This window comes from Microdochium trichocladiopsis (genome assembly GCF_020744255.1).
Source record: "Microdochium trichocladiopsis strain MPI-CAGE-CH-0230 chromosome Unknown B0I36scaffold_13, whole genome shotgun sequence".
Lineage (NCBI taxonomy): Eukaryota > Fungi > Ascomycota > Sordariomycetes > Xylariales > Microdochiaceae > Microdochium > Microdochium trichocladiopsis.
The window spans coordinates 1,231,435-1,245,126 of NW_025763556.1; the positions used below are offsets into that span (position 1 = coordinate 1,231,435).

The 13,692-nt window shown below is 56.1% G+C and overlaps 7 protein-coding genes across 7 annotated transcripts; 2 read left to right on the forward strand and 5 right to left on the reverse strand.

The window, feature by feature from the left end:
- Nucleotides 1-406: 406 nt before the first annotated feature.
- On the reverse strand, nucleotides 407-1,731 carry B0I36DRAFT_338829 (acyl-CoA N-acyltransferase). The gene is made up of 2 exons (XM_046155823.1): nucleotides 1,115-1,731; nucleotides 407-960 (listed from the first exon to the last, which is right to left on the reverse strand). Exons 1-2 carry the CDS (start codon nucleotides 1,413-1,415, stop codon nucleotides 641-643), a joined length of 621 nt encoding a protein of 206 aa, XP_046005477.1. The 5' UTR covers nucleotides 1,416-1,731; the 3' UTR covers nucleotides 407-640.
- A 774-nt stretch (nucleotides 1,732-2,505) lies between these two features.
- B0I36DRAFT_398279 (uncharacterized protein) lies at nucleotides 2,506-3,825 on the reverse strand (the record flags this gene model as incomplete). The annotated part of the gene is made up of 4 exons (XM_046161607.1): nucleotides 2,506-3,243; nucleotides 3,298-3,388; nucleotides 3,439-3,577; nucleotides 3,745-3,825. 4 exons carry the CDS (start codon nucleotides 3,823-3,825, stop codon nucleotides 2,568-2,570), a joined length of 987 nt encoding a protein of 328 aa, XP_046005478.1. The 3' UTR covers nucleotides 2,506-2,567.
- A 481-nt stretch (nucleotides 3,826-4,306) lies between these two features.
- B0I36DRAFT_389390 (uncharacterized protein) lies at nucleotides 4,307-5,168 on the reverse strand (the record flags this gene model as incomplete). Its single annotated transcript, XM_046161328.1, has 3 exons — nucleotides 4,579-5,168; nucleotides 4,420-4,513; nucleotides 4,307-4,360 (listed from the first exon to the last, which is right to left on the reverse strand). The coding sequence occupies exons 1-3, from the start codon at nucleotides 5,115-5,117 to the stop codon at nucleotides 4,307-4,309; spliced, it is 687 nt and encodes a 228-aa protein (XP_046005479.1). The 5' UTR covers nucleotides 5,118-5,168.
- A 457-nt stretch (nucleotides 5,169-5,625) lies between these two features.
- On the reverse strand, nucleotides 5,626-7,122 carry B0I36DRAFT_338835 (uncharacterized protein). The gene has a single exon (XM_046155824.1). It carries the CDS (start codon nucleotides 6,777-6,779, stop codon nucleotides 5,754-5,756), a length of 1,026 nt encoding a protein of 341 aa, XP_046005480.1. The 5' UTR covers nucleotides 6,780-7,122; the 3' UTR covers nucleotides 5,626-5,753.
- A 241-nt stretch (nucleotides 7,123-7,363) lies between these two features.
- B0I36DRAFT_338836 (uncharacterized protein) lies at nucleotides 7,364-9,071 on the reverse strand. The gene has a single exon (XM_046155825.1). It carries the CDS (start codon nucleotides 9,050-9,052, stop codon nucleotides 7,565-7,567), a length of 1,488 nt encoding a protein of 495 aa, XP_046005481.1. The 5' UTR covers nucleotides 9,053-9,071; the 3' UTR covers nucleotides 7,364-7,564.
- Nucleotides 9,072-9,894: 823 nt separating this feature from the next.
- On the forward strand, nucleotides 9,895-11,347 carry B0I36DRAFT_355715 (uncharacterized protein; the record flags this gene model as incomplete). Its single annotated transcript, XM_046157463.1, has 2 exons — nucleotides 9,895-10,057; nucleotides 10,239-11,347. The coding sequence occupies 2 exons, from the start codon at nucleotides 9,895-9,897 to the stop codon at nucleotides 11,345-11,347; spliced, it is 1,272 nt and encodes a 423-aa protein (XP_046005482.1).
- Nucleotides 11,348-12,102: 755 nt separating this feature from the next.
- Nucleotides 12,103-13,477, forward strand: B0I36DRAFT_398285 (uncharacterized protein; the record flags this gene model as incomplete). The annotated part of the gene is made up of 2 exons (XM_046161608.1): nucleotides 12,103-13,170; nucleotides 13,238-13,477. 2 exons carry the CDS (start codon nucleotides 12,103-12,105, stop codon nucleotides 13,475-13,477), a joined length of 1,308 nt encoding a protein of 435 aa, XP_046005483.1.
- Between the last annotated feature and the right edge of the window lie 215 nt (nucleotides 13,478-13,692).

Consider the following 13,692-nt stretch of genomic DNA (forward strand, 5'->3'; position numbering starts at 1 on the left):
ATTCCACCCTCGGAGAGTACTCCGATACAGCGCAACAAATAAGCTAATCGATCTAGAAACTAAGCTTGGATGCTCGCTGCGACGACTCCGACCATGGCATTGACCGGGTGGCATACACACGGCTGGCTGAGGTGTTTCCGAGGCCATCGGACCGAGGAGTCGGGGCTGTTTGATCCGTGCAGTCGGCCCGCGAACTTCAGCGAAGCCGACGTTCCCGCGAGATCAATCGCCACTTTGGGCATGCTAGCACGCTGGATCACGGCTACCTGCAATGCAGTCGAACATGGCATTCCAACAATGCCAAAGCTGCTTAACATTCCATACATGGCACACATGTCTCGCACAGGCCAGCGGAGGATCATGCAGGGTTTGTGACTCAGATCTGGCAGCTAGCGCGGACCACGCGCCACTTTCCTCCGACCGTCTGGCCAACGCATCGGGCCAAGCAGAAGGGCAGACCGAGAGCGGAAATAAAGGCATCGCAGGTACACTGAGTGATATTCCCATCTAGAACGCTCGAAAAGGTATGGTTCGCTAACGATCTAGAATCAATCTACCAAGCCGCGATGCCCTCTACACACACAGAGCCAGCGTCCTCGGATGACCACCAGCCTCATCTGGCTCCAACTGGACCTCATCATCAAGCCGCCGTATCGTCGATCCACGATTTGCCCTCCTCCTCCTGCCTCTTGCGCCACTCGCTCTCGAGCATCCCAAACTCGACGAAGTCGTGCCATTTCCCGCGGAACCAGACCTCCTCGCGCCGGCGGCCCTCGACCACGAAGCCGAGCTTCTCATAGAGGTGCAGCGCCCGCGCGTTGAACCCGAACGCCTCGATCCCGACGCGGTGCAGGCCCGCCATCTCGAAGCCGTACCCCAGGATCCACCTGATCGCCTCGGAGCCGTAGCCGCGGTTCTGGTACTGGCGGACTATGCTCAGGCCGATCGAGCTTGCTCGGCCTGCGGGGACGCGGCGTTAGTGATGAGCAACCGACTGCCTCCCGGCCTTTGGCGGTTATTCTGCTTGAGCAGGACAGCTCCTTGGTTTTGTCCGGCAGCGTGGCCTAAAAAAGCCAGCAAGCATGAAAATGTCAAGTCGGGACGGGCAACGTACTGTGTGAGGATTTCCCTTCGGATAGCTTCAGGCAAATGAACCCTATCGGGACTGCCTCGGCCGTGGTGTTCAAGTCTGTTCCTGGGTTGAGGCAGATGATGACTCCCAGGAGACAGCCGTCCCGCAGGAACTCGCCGAGCTTCTTGCTCTGGACCTTGTTCTGTGGAGCGAGCAGGTTGCGCGTGTTGACCGACAGGGCCTCGATGTCGAGCTGTACCGAGTGCAGGAACGTGTTGTCGTCGTCCGCGTCCTCCATCGCGCGGTAGGTGAGACGGGCCGAGTGGAAGGGGTCGAACGCCATGGCTGGTGACTGTGGACTGCCGGTTGAAGCTTAGGTTTCACTGGAGACGAGAGAGGGGCAAAGGCGAACTATATGTGTGAAAAGGGGACCAGGCTCGATGATTATCGTGAACTGCAACGTTCTGCTGACGACAAGGGCATCGTTCGTGCAGGGGTGCCTGTCAGCGTCTCTTCCCCGCAGTGCTTATCGGTCTGAGCCCGCGTGACTGTTCCACGCAATTTTGGCTGCCCGTTCTCTGCTATACGAGCCCCGAATCCACGCTGACGTTAGATTAGTATTAACCCCTGTCATTTTACATATGGAGCAATGAAGGCAAAGTGTGAATTCCCAAGTAAAGTCCTTCCATTTCACGACCGTAGCGCACCTGAATGTCGAAGCCATGCAGCTGAGCTTGGGGAGACAAGTGCTGATATCGTGGGGGTCAAAGTAAGCTTCTCTCGTGGCCTCGCCAGTGGCTACTCTGACTGTAGGCCGGCGGACGCCGTCGCCACGTGTATGTGAGATCAGGAGCCCTGGTGACGCATAGCGACCTGTCTGAGAGGCTCCAAATACGTGTCTTCGCGTCCCTAGCCGTACATTTGATTTGGCCGCCATGCTATTTGTGCGCCATTACGCGCGTTTATATCTCAATATTAATCCAGTCCGCAGCTGCAAGCCCTAGGCATGCTACGCCTCTCCGCGGTATCCCACCGCAGCATGTCGTGCATCACCTTAGGGAAGCTCTCTTGACGTTGACCGTCCAGACGTGATTCGATTATGCGTAATATTATTGGGTTGGCTGGCTCTGATTTTGCTTGCAAAGTCCCCTGATGCCATGTGAGGTACTGGTTCGGGCTTGCGTAGGGTTGAACAATAACTGCCGGGGTATCCATGCCGCAAGGTCGAAATCTGGCCATCAAACACCAGTTTCCGCGAAGAACCTCTTCTTTGGAGCTTCTGTGGCAAGCAGACTTTCTGGTGATGGTCCTGGGAAAGTCATTATCTGCTAGACTGCGTACAGTGATCGCGTGATATCCTTCAAATATATTCCGGACCTTTCATCATTTTCAAAGCGGCTGGCAGTGCACAATCGACCAAGTTCCCAGACAATCGCGTGACAAGAACATTAATCGGACTCTAAGCCTTCTTTGTGTACAACTGAGAGAATCAGATTCACACCCATGTTTCGTCATGTCCACCCATCACCCACCAGGGCTCGTCACTCAGATCTATGTCGTCTCCTACTGCATCGATGTGGCGCCGCCAATCTCCACGATTTATGTGCATAACAAGCTGCAGCTTGCGCACAGGTGGCCCGCACCAGACGACACCTAGAAGTTCAGCCCGCCTTCGACCGTTTGCCAACATGTCTTCGTCGCGAAGCTTGAGCAGCTCGTTATCCACCCTCTGCCACCATATCTTCGCCCAGTGGGCGAAAGCAAAATTGGTCATTTCCCACACGTTGCTTCCCTCGGTCGCCAGAAGAAATTGCGATGGGTTTGGGCGGTGGAGGAAATACCCCTTTACGGTGTCTGTGAAATCGTGAACTATCTCCGCAAAGATAGCCTCCAAGCGTGGATCGATATCATCTTCCACATTGGAAGGAGATGAGTTCTCACACGATTTCCAACGTTTCCCGACCTCGTCGTAGTACCAACAAGTATGAACCAGCCAGAGGGAGGCAAAAGTCATGATACGTAGGGCAGACAGCATTTGCTCCAAAGTGATGATGTCTGCAACACCGCTCAACAGTAGGCAAAACTGGTAAGCGTAAAACTTTGGAGACTCTTGCTGCTCAAACAGACAGCACAGGAGGTGCTCGAATGGTGTTTGGCCTTGTGGGGGTAAGCTAAAGGGTCGGTCAGTTCGCTGCAGACAAATGTTCAGCGCCTAAAACGCTTACTATCGATCAAGGACCGCCGATAACAAATGGCAAGCTCTAACTTGCCATGCACGCCGGGAGGAAACCGGGCCGTCCACTGCGCTTGTGAGTGCTTGTTGCCAGACATCAGTAAGTCTATCATCAGCGGCAACTCTGCCTTACCCAATTGTAAAATTGCAGGCTCCAGTGGATGGCTGTCTAGTACATCAGCACCATCACGCGTACAGGGAAGCCTTATTGACACGACGTGAGTATCTGTTGGCCATATTGAGTACTGACCCTTTGCCAGATGAGAGTGTGCCTGGATGGGCGCCGTAAGCGAGTAGCAACTTCACTACACTAGACACCGGTACCAAGACTTCCCATACACCACTTGAAGTATGGTCATATAGATTGTCCGTGGCCTTGTCTTATAAGATGGAGACAGTTAGCCGGCGTGAAATTCACCAGGCTTAGTTCGCTACTTACGAGGATCGCAGTAATCATAGAATTGCCGGCGGCATCAACAACAGTTGCAAGGTAGGGTCTTTTCTCGAGCATTTGGCGCATTCTTTGGAGCGCGTATTCGCTCATTGCTTTATATTCGTCCTCTTCGACACGATAACATGAGAATTCATGCATGTAGTTGATGATCCGCCATATCGGATGAGTTTCAACCCGCACACGGGTCTGATACTGCAGCGCGAAAGTTGGACTGACACTGAGCACGCCGCCTGCGATGAGATTACCCAAGGAGATCCCGAAAGAAGCCTCTACGATGGCATTAACTGTTGTCCACCGAGATGCGACAGTGTGCGTCGTTGATGTCTTGTTCAAAGCTTTCGACTTTGAGAATTCGCAACTCGGGCGGTGCCGGAACGTCTCGATCCTGCTGATGTAAAAACCAATAGCAGATCCCAGCGGTTGCCATTTTTTGACATTTCGATACGAACGACACTCGCACAGCCCAAGACCACCCAGGGCCGACATGGGCTGCAGGTCGCTGCGTGTGGGTGACTGTGCAAGATATTTGCGCGACACGCCTGCGACCCTAGTCTCCCTTGTCATTGCCCTTTGTGACACGACGATTCGGGTTTCGGCCTCTCTGCCAGCCGGCAGGCGCGAGTCCAGCTCTTGTAACAGGGCCTGGCACTGCATGCTCACATGCAGCATGATTGCCGCGGAATTCTGGTCGATTTTCGCGGCCGTCTCGGCGTGTGCCTTCTTGACAAGATCGGTTTGATCCAACGAGATGTTGCTAGACACACCGCACGAAGGTCAGCCATGAGGTCATAACAGGAGAGCTTGGAGCTCAACACGCACATCCCGAGATTCTGCAACGCCACTTGCAAAGTGCTGTTGACACTGTTCATCCTGTGCTCCATCTCGGCCTTCTTTTCGCTGTGGAGGGCATAAGTCAACTTCTTGAAGACTCTGCGGCAGCTCTCGCGGAAAGTCGGGTTCGAGAGCGGCACCCCCGCGAGGTCGTCAACGAGACTCTCGAGCGCGCGCAGATCGGCTTCGCAAGACTTTATGCACGCTCCCACCGAAGAGACTGACAGCGAAGTCGTGATGGTGTCTTGGGACGCTTTCTCTGTCTCGACCATGGCGGTAGAAGGCTGCATGGTGGACAGAGCTGTATTCGTTTGTGACGGCCCTGTGTCCGAGGCAGTCGATGAGACATGCCTGTTGATGGTCTCCTGGGCAATACGAAGATTGCGATCGAGGTTCGTGGCGAGGTTGCTCAGGGATTTCACGTCGCCGGAGTAGCTGCTGACGGCGTCTGCGTACGTGATGATGCCTTTGCAGACAGTGATGCCCAGGGATACCACGCCCAAGGCGAGGCCTGCCATGTCGGCCATTTTGATGGTGGTTTTTACAAAAGTTGGATCAGGCTGTTCGTTGTCATCTTGACAAAGTTGCAGAGAATGGGGGAAGCTAAAGGGAACAATGGCCATGATCGCAGTGACACGGGCAAAGAGGGGGACACGGGTGCCAAGACTTGTTGGTTGCTGCCACTCTGATCAACGGGACTTGCAGCCCAACGCAAAGCAGCGGAGCCGTGAGGCAGCCTATCACACACTGCATTGCATGCCCGCATGCACCCGTCCGCTGCAGGAAGCAGCATGGACGTGCCACTGCGCCTTCACACAGCCTCTTTGGCACTCTCATTAATGGCGATGATTATTCAATCAGTCGCCCTCAGCCACGTCAGGCGGCCTACACCCATCTCCGCAAGACTCGTCTGCTCCGATGGCACCCCTAGGCCTAATTCGACCGGGTCTGCATTCTGCGCGTGATCACAGACATCAGCGGTTGTAGCCGTGTCCAAGTGTACAATAAACCACTGGTGAGTATCTGGGGCGGAAGTTACCGGCATGCTAGCCACAAAGACTTCACTTAAATCTACGTGAAAATACACTCTACGTACAAATAAGAAAACAGTAAGTGTCAGAAGTGCTGACATCTGATTGCCATGAGATAGAAAGCCCCCTCGTTCACTCCAAAACCCAAGGCCTGCCAGCAAAGAACTCCTCCAGCGTAGTCAACTTCCCCCTGGCCTGCTTGACAGCCCACTCGACCTCCTTCTCCGACTCGGCGCCAAAGTACCCAGTCACCGCATACGCCGCGTACGCGTCGACAAAGATGTCCCCCAGGTTGAGCGGGAGCATCTTGAGGCTCTCGGCGAACTCGTCGAGCGAGATCTGCTCGTACACAATCTTCTTGCCCGTGGCAGCGCTCGCGATCCGCACAATCTCGTCAAAGCTGTACATCGCCGTGGCCGCGCACAGGGTCCTCCCGCGGCCGTCGGGCTCGGCCGCGCCTGTGGTGGTGGCGTATTTGTCCGGCTCGGCGAGGATGGCGCCGACAAACTTTCCCACGTCCGCCTTTGCTGCGATGAGCGGCAGCGCGGCTGTCGACTCGCACGGGCGGGAGAGCACCCACTCTTCTTCTCCGGTGGTGGTGACCCGCTTGCGCGGCGCGAGGAACGCCTGGTCCGCAAAGTTCTCCATGTACGAACCCGCCGAGAAAAACGAGGCCCGGAATTTCCCCTGCGCCGCCAGGCCGCGGATGTACTTCTCCGCCAGGGCCTTGGCGTCAAACGCCGTGACGCGGGTGTACTTGCCGCCCGAGGCCTCGCTGAAGTTGGTGAGGGTCGACCAGATGAAGTGCTGCACGCCCTGCTCGGCGGCGACGTCGGCGATCACGGACGCGGTGGCGAGCTCCGTCTCGAGGGCCAGGGGACCGAAGGTCGGGGTGGTGACGGAGAAGACGGTGTGCGCGCTGCGGAAGGCGGTGGTGAGGGAGTCGCGCGAGGTGACGTCGGCTTGGATGAGCTCGATGTTGTTGTTGGTTCTGGCAAGCAAGGCCTGGGATGAGGCGGAGGAGGGGTCGCGGGTGAGCGCTCGGATGGAGTATTCGGCAGACAGGACTGGGTCGTTGAGGACGAAATCGATGACGGAGCCGCCCTGGTGGCCGGTCGCACCGAGGACGGCGAGGATCTTTTTGGTGTTGGCAGACATGGTGGCGGATGTTTCTGCGGTTGTTGGGGAAGTGTAATGGAGCGTTGGCTGCAATGGGTGCTGAACCTGAATGAGATGATGGTCTCTCTTTTCACAGGGAGATTTGGAAGAGGAGCGGAGTTATATCTAGTCAAACCAAACGCCCAAGAAGTCTGTTATCGAGGGCTGTGTCGGTCAATGCATGGCCTCGGAAAGAGTGGGACTCGCCGCTTTGTCAGATGCCCGCAACTCTTCCGCAACTTCTCCGCAGCATTCCCACCACTTCTCCTCCACACGGAAACCTTGCGGGACCCTGACAAAGACAGGCATGCAGGGCCGATGCAGGGAACAGCACTGAGCCAATCATGTCATAAAATATGCGATGTCAGCATCAAGGTCTAGTATGTGTAAGCGGAACTTTTTTCCCATTGCAAACGGCCGGGCCGAAGCTCCAGGGAAGCCTGCAATGGCATGCACTGCACGGAAATCTACAAAGCCTCTACAATTCACATAGCCAAGTACAAATTCCCGCATGGCCAGCCCATAGGTACCAAAGGAAATGTCCACGGCAGATGGGGCCACCCATGGGTACCCATCGGTAATTGGGACTGTGAATGGAAATTGGTTTGAAGAGTTCGTTACAATTTTGACTAATTTCTTTCGTTCTTTTTAGCCCACGAATCCCTATGGTCAGCTGTGAGCTTTCATAATTGCGTGGGCAGGTGGTTTTTCCCCGTCTACAGGCAAGTGTCATGATCGCGATCTCTCTATGTCACGGCAAACAGAGCCTTACTCTACCAGTTCGATCAGCGACCACCGCTCCGATCAACCCAGCTCTGCAACTTATCCCTCCCGACAATAAAAGTCCAGCACATGATGGAAAAGTCGTCCACATCCCCCGCCGAGCACTGCGCCATGACCTCCTCGGGCCTGAGCGCTGGCACCAGCAACGGCACCTCATTCCCGCTGCTCTTACCCTTACCCGTAATGACCTCGGCCCACCTGACTGCATTCTCAGCCTCCCAGGCGCCCCTCCGCCCCGTGAACGACAGCCCGCCCTGGCACTCTGACCACCCCTGGGTCATGATCTGGTACACGTTGACGACGGTGTCGACGACGGTATACGTCCGGCGCACGCTCTCGGTGATTATCCAGGCGCGCCACAACTCAGCGCGGGCGTCGTCGTCCAGCTCGGCAGCCAGAGTGGAGGAATTAAAATGCCAGATGACGCGTGGAGGGCGATGCGGTGGCCCCTGCTGCCGCGGGAGGAGGGACAGGTCCAGCTCCCCGTTTGTGCTTGTTGGTATGGTACTTTCAGGGACGGGATTGAGTAGGTCGTCGCCATTGTAGCGCTGGGCGAAGGTGTACATGTCGAGCACCCACTCGCGGAGCAGAGGGAGGTGTTTTTCTGCTTTGCTGCGCTGCCGGACGGAGCCGTCGAAGAGGTGGATGAAGAGGTGCACGAACAGGGCCTGCACGCGGGACAGGTGGCGAATCACGTCCTTCGCTGTGCTGCTGCTGCTGCTGCTTTGTCCACTGCCGTTACCATTGAGGGCGGGATTGTCCTGGCCTGTCTCGCGGGCGAGGAGAGCGGCCATCTTGGACTCTGCGATCTGGACGACGAGGTCCCGTGTCTCTGAGGTGCGGTGGGTATAGGCTGACAATGTGGCGTAGGCGTCTTGCAGGCAGTCTGGGAGGGGCCCGGTGGAGTAGAGCTTGCGGTGGATGAAGGGGCTGTGGCCGTGGGTGAGCCAGCCTTGGAGCATGTGCTTGATGTGCTCGATGGAGGGCTCGAGCTCGATGTCAGAGACGCAGCCCGGGTCGTGGTTGCTGTGGTGGGTTGTCCACGAGTGCGGCTGGAGGAACCATGGCAACGTGGTGGCCAAGGAGGAAGGTGACGCTGACGAGGGGAAACCAGAGTCTGGCGTGTCCAGGCTTATCATGTCTGTCGTGCTCAGAGGATCGGGTGGGCTCGTCGAGGACAGGTGCTGAGACTGCGAAGACAAGGCCCAGTCGTTGAGCAAGACGGCGCTGGGGTCCAACCCGACCAGCTCAGCACTGGCTGGGACAGACACAGGCTGCCCTGATGCTCCAACAGCCGTGGCATTGACGGCCGCTGTGGGCACAGGCTGTGCCGCTGCCGGCAGGTCTCTGCGCCGGCGCTTGGGCTGCGGGTAGCGGCAGTCGACATCGCGGTCCAGGCAGCGCTGGCACTCGGGCAGAGCCTTGTCACAGCGTCGCTTTGCATCCGCGCACGGGACGCAGGCCTTTTGCTTGTCGAAGCGCGAAGGCATCCTCGACAGGACGTCCCAGGCACGTGCTGACGGAGAGTACTGACCGGTGCAAGTGGGCGCTGTCCCGCGTCTGCATTGTCGAAGTGGCCTGTGCTGACTAATACAGCGTCGGATTCGGTTTGGCCTGGCCAACTGCAGCTCTGCTCAGCACTCTAAACACTTGCACTTCAAGCTCATTAGTACCACCTTTGGAAGCTTCGCTAGTGGTGATCCAATCGAGAGCCCGTCGCAGCCTTTCAACAGGGCAGCAACTTGTACGCGTAGTCAGCCAATCTGGCAGGGCGGGTCGTGGAGAACCACCTTCTCATACATGTAGTGTATGATAAGCCATCCTACATGGCTTCGTATCCCAGATTGCATTTCATCACGACGGCCTCACAGCGACTTCCCCTCGTTCCTCCTCTAGATGAGAATCTGAGCTGCCAGAGCATGTCACGCATCCGAGGTTGACAGGCATGAATGACTTGCAGCTGTGGGGATGCGTCCCCAGCGGTATATGAGCTGGATGAGCCTCACGCCTACTACATGGAGTATTGTTCCCCAGTAATCCGCTCGTGTCCTGCAAGTGAAACCCCACAACGCGTACGGCCTCTGACCTTAACTAACAACTTCCTCACGAGGCACTCTGCCCGTTCCACCTTTGACTGTCCCCACCCCATGCAACGCTGGGTGCTGCCTTCTCTTCTTACATGGTCGCCTTCTGTCCCAAACCGCAACCTCTCTTTGCTTGGAAAGGAAGGAGTAATACCCTGCACCTTCCTTGAGCCTCTTGGCCCATCTGCCCGTCCAGTCAACTCACGGCGGCTTCATCGCCACACCTCAACCAATATACAAGTTCTACCATGGCGGCAATCACCCTTAACAGCCTGCCCGACGAGGTTCTGCAGTCAATCCTTCTGGGCTCGGCCAAAAAGCGCAAGGACCTCACGTCTGTGCGATTGGTTTCCGGGCGGTTTCACAACATTGTCAACCCCGAATACTGGCGAACCATCGTCCTTCAGCCCGGTAGGACGATGCCGCAGCTCCAAGCACTCGTTAGCGCTCTGCAGCAGAATCCATCTTGTGGCCTGCTTGTCCGTACTCTTGTCCTCCAGAAGGGGGGCTTTCTCAGTCGACACATGGTGGCTGAACGAACCTGGGGCTGGCGATATCAATCTCGCACGTAGCCTCGACTGGATGCGTCAAGCCTACTCTCAAGAATTTTCGACCTGGCTGCAACGACAATTCTGCGACAGATGGGTGCATTCATACCGTATCTTGGTTCTGCTCATCGCACACTTGCCCCAGCTCGAGCACATCTCATGTTTCATGAGCGATCGGCATGATCAGCGACTTCTACTCGACCTCTTCGATCAATGTCGGCCGGCAAGGCTCCTTCAACTGGGCATTGCCCGCCCCGCTGGTTCTTCCGATCGAACACCTTTGATGCGCCTGAGCAAGGTCAGCTTGCGTAACAGTTCCAGCCTCGCAGGCCTCGTGCAGCAGACGCCCGTCATGCAGTTTCCCCTGGTCGATTTGCAAGTCAGCTCGTGTCCGACGGGGCTGTTCAGGCTCGCGAAAATTCAGCCACGTCTTGAATCTTTGGAGCTCAAAGACATCGCCTTCATGGAGAACACGGTCCGGCTGGTCCTTGTCGCTTTCCCATGCCTCAAGCATTTAACTTACGGGGCACTGAGGTCTTACGAGTCCAACACCGACGTGGAGATTGTGAATGTCGACCCTGCAGGCCAAGCGATCCGCGAGCTTGGCAAAAACCTCACACACATCAACTTCCACGTCTATTGTGACGGAGAAGCTGGAGACTTTGCACTCGTGGGTTCTCTTGGACCTCTGTGCAGTCTGACCGGGCTAAAGACGCTTGTGACCATGCCCGGTGCTCTGTTGCGCGAGAACAGTTACCGCACACTGGGGGACATGCTGCCGACCTCGATCGAGATGCTCACGTTGGCGACTTCGGATGACGGCTTGTCTGGTTGCGGCCAGACTGATGTCGAAGCGGGGCTTCCGAATCTACTTACACAGTCACGGCGCTTCCCACACTTGGCTGGCGTCAGACTTGGCTGGATTCCGACGAGTGATTGGCAGGGTCATCACTGGGACGTGGAAGGATGGGATCGGGGAATCGCCACTGGAGACTCTTGGGTGTGGCTTGCCCGCACTGCAGCTAGAAAGCGCATCGTCAGGCAGCTGGCTGCTCGGGACATGCAGCTGTGCTTTGATGACCCGAGCGCGGCTTGGGATGATGGCGAGCATGAGGATCAGGTCGTGTTCAAGTCGCTCAGCCAAGTCTCCTGAGCATCGTGTCCGTGCCTTGTTACAAAACGCAGAATATAACCAATGGCGGCCCGCCAGAGATAAGGCTCCAGCGCTGCGTGGGCATAGTGCTGGAAACAAATTGGACGTGCAGCCTGCCGCAACTTGTGTTTCACCCAACTAGTTGTGGCCAAGATTGAAGGTATTGGAGAATAGCCGTCAATGAAGAATGTAATAGCAAGAATTCGACCTCACCAGAATAGGTTTTCTGCGAGTGAACAATGCTGAGCCTAATCTATGATATGAGAACACGCCTGGCGGCAACATAATAACCATGTGCATCAAATCACAAACATTGTTTAGCCACGGGTAGTTGCAGGCTATGCTGCGTGAACTTGGTTTTGGTTCCGTTTGCTCTCTGGCGTCCCTCAGTGCATTCTGGAACGGTCTCGGAGAAACATTTATGCGAGCCTTTTAGGCACTTGTGGTGTTACTAAAGGCCGCACCTCGTAAACCTATTGATACCTTGGTTTCTTGCTGCCAGGCAGCCAGTGACTTACACGTATTTATATACCTTGCCTGCTGGCATTCATACCTTTCATGTTTTTCTCCTCTCTCCAAACTCACTTTGGATCACGGTGGATAGCTGGCTTGCATTCTTCTGCCATCATTCACCTCATTCGCTCGGACGCGAGTCCTGCCCTGCAACGCTGGTTGTTGAGAACGCAAGAAAGCTACTGCACTGCAGCATCCTTCTAAGTTATCACAACACCGTCACGCCGTGATCATCCTACGAAATGGCAGCATCCCGCCTCAGCGAGCTACCCGACGAGATCCTGCGTCCTATTCTCCTGGGCGCGGCCGGCAAGCGCGCTGACCTGGCACCTCTGCGACTCGTGTCAAAGAGGTTTGACGAGCTCGTCAATGCTGAGCTCTGGAGAACAGTGGCTGTCAAGAATAAGAGCAGACTCTTAACCTTTGTCAAGGCTTTGCAGAAGACCCCGGCAATCGGAGCCTTCGTGCGTACGCTCACCATCGACACTGGCTATGAATGGGAGATCAATCCAAATCTCAGCGACCTCAAGGTCGACCAAAGTGTGGACTGGCTGGCAGAGAACTATTCCCCAACCTTTGTGGCTTGGTTTTCAGGACTGTTCGGTACGGGCGAACGTTCAATCCAACACGCCATAATCCTCAGCATCGCCCACTTGCCCAAGCTCGAGCACCTCGCGTGCTCGCTCCGCAATAGACAGGAGCAGCGGCTTCTGCTCAACCTTTTCAACCGTTGCAAGACTGCGCGCTTACGGGAACTCGGCCTGGCTGGCTCAAACTCAGCTACCGCAAAGGAACAAACTCCCCTAATGCATCTCACGCGAGCGGGCTTGTTCAACAAGCACGTCCAAGAACCTTTGAGCAAGCACAGCTCGATCATTCTCTTTCCCCTGGACAAGCTTCAGATTCACAGACCAGCCCCGCAGCTCTTCATGCAGCGTCTGCAGCCTGACCTCCAAGACCTTGAGATCAAGAACATGATCTTCCATTCGGGTACCCTGGGCAACATTCTGACAGCTTTCCCGAGCCTCAAACGGCTCACCTATGGCGCGTGGGTCATGCCTCTGTTCGAGCAGACCGGATCAGTCCTCGACCTCGATGCCGCGGGTAACACACTTCGTCAGCTGGGCCGGAACCTGAGACACCTCAACCTGTTCATCTTACTCGAGGACGATGATCCAAGAATTCTCAGAGGCTCCATCGGCTCGTTGCAGGAGTTAGAATCTCTTTGGCGCTCGCGGCAAGGGCTCGCTCCGGAACATGCTGCCGGCGTCGCTCGAGATGCTCGCCCTCACTACCTGGGAAGATGCAATGTACGACTGCGGCTGGGCACTGTCCAAATGCGAGACTGGAGTCCGCCACCTTCTCGTCAACGGCCAGGATTTCCCCAGCCTGGTTGGTGTCAGGATCGACTGGATTCCCGAGAAGCTGTGGCGGGTCAGTGGCTGGGACCGTGGGATGGACGAAGAGTGGATGTGGTTCACACGCAGTGGCGCTGGTTCTCGTGCTGCGGACCGCCTGAATGGCTCGGACATGATGATCCGCCCGGACCCGTCGGAGGATTGGGGTGCGGAGTATGAAGACCAGCAGGCCCTCCGTGCTGCAAGCCGCGCTTCCTGAAGGCTAGGAGATCATCCTCATCGCACGAGCGAAGAACTGTGAAAAGGGCAAAGAAGTCAGTGGGGCAGCATGGGCAACGCGACGGCCGATGATGGCGAGTACTGTACAACGTAGAGTCGTTGAGGAGCAGACTAGCCATTTCCCCGTAGTTTATGCGAAGAAGCAGATCAATCTTGATGGTGTCGATTGATTGTTAGATCAGATGAAACTGTTAT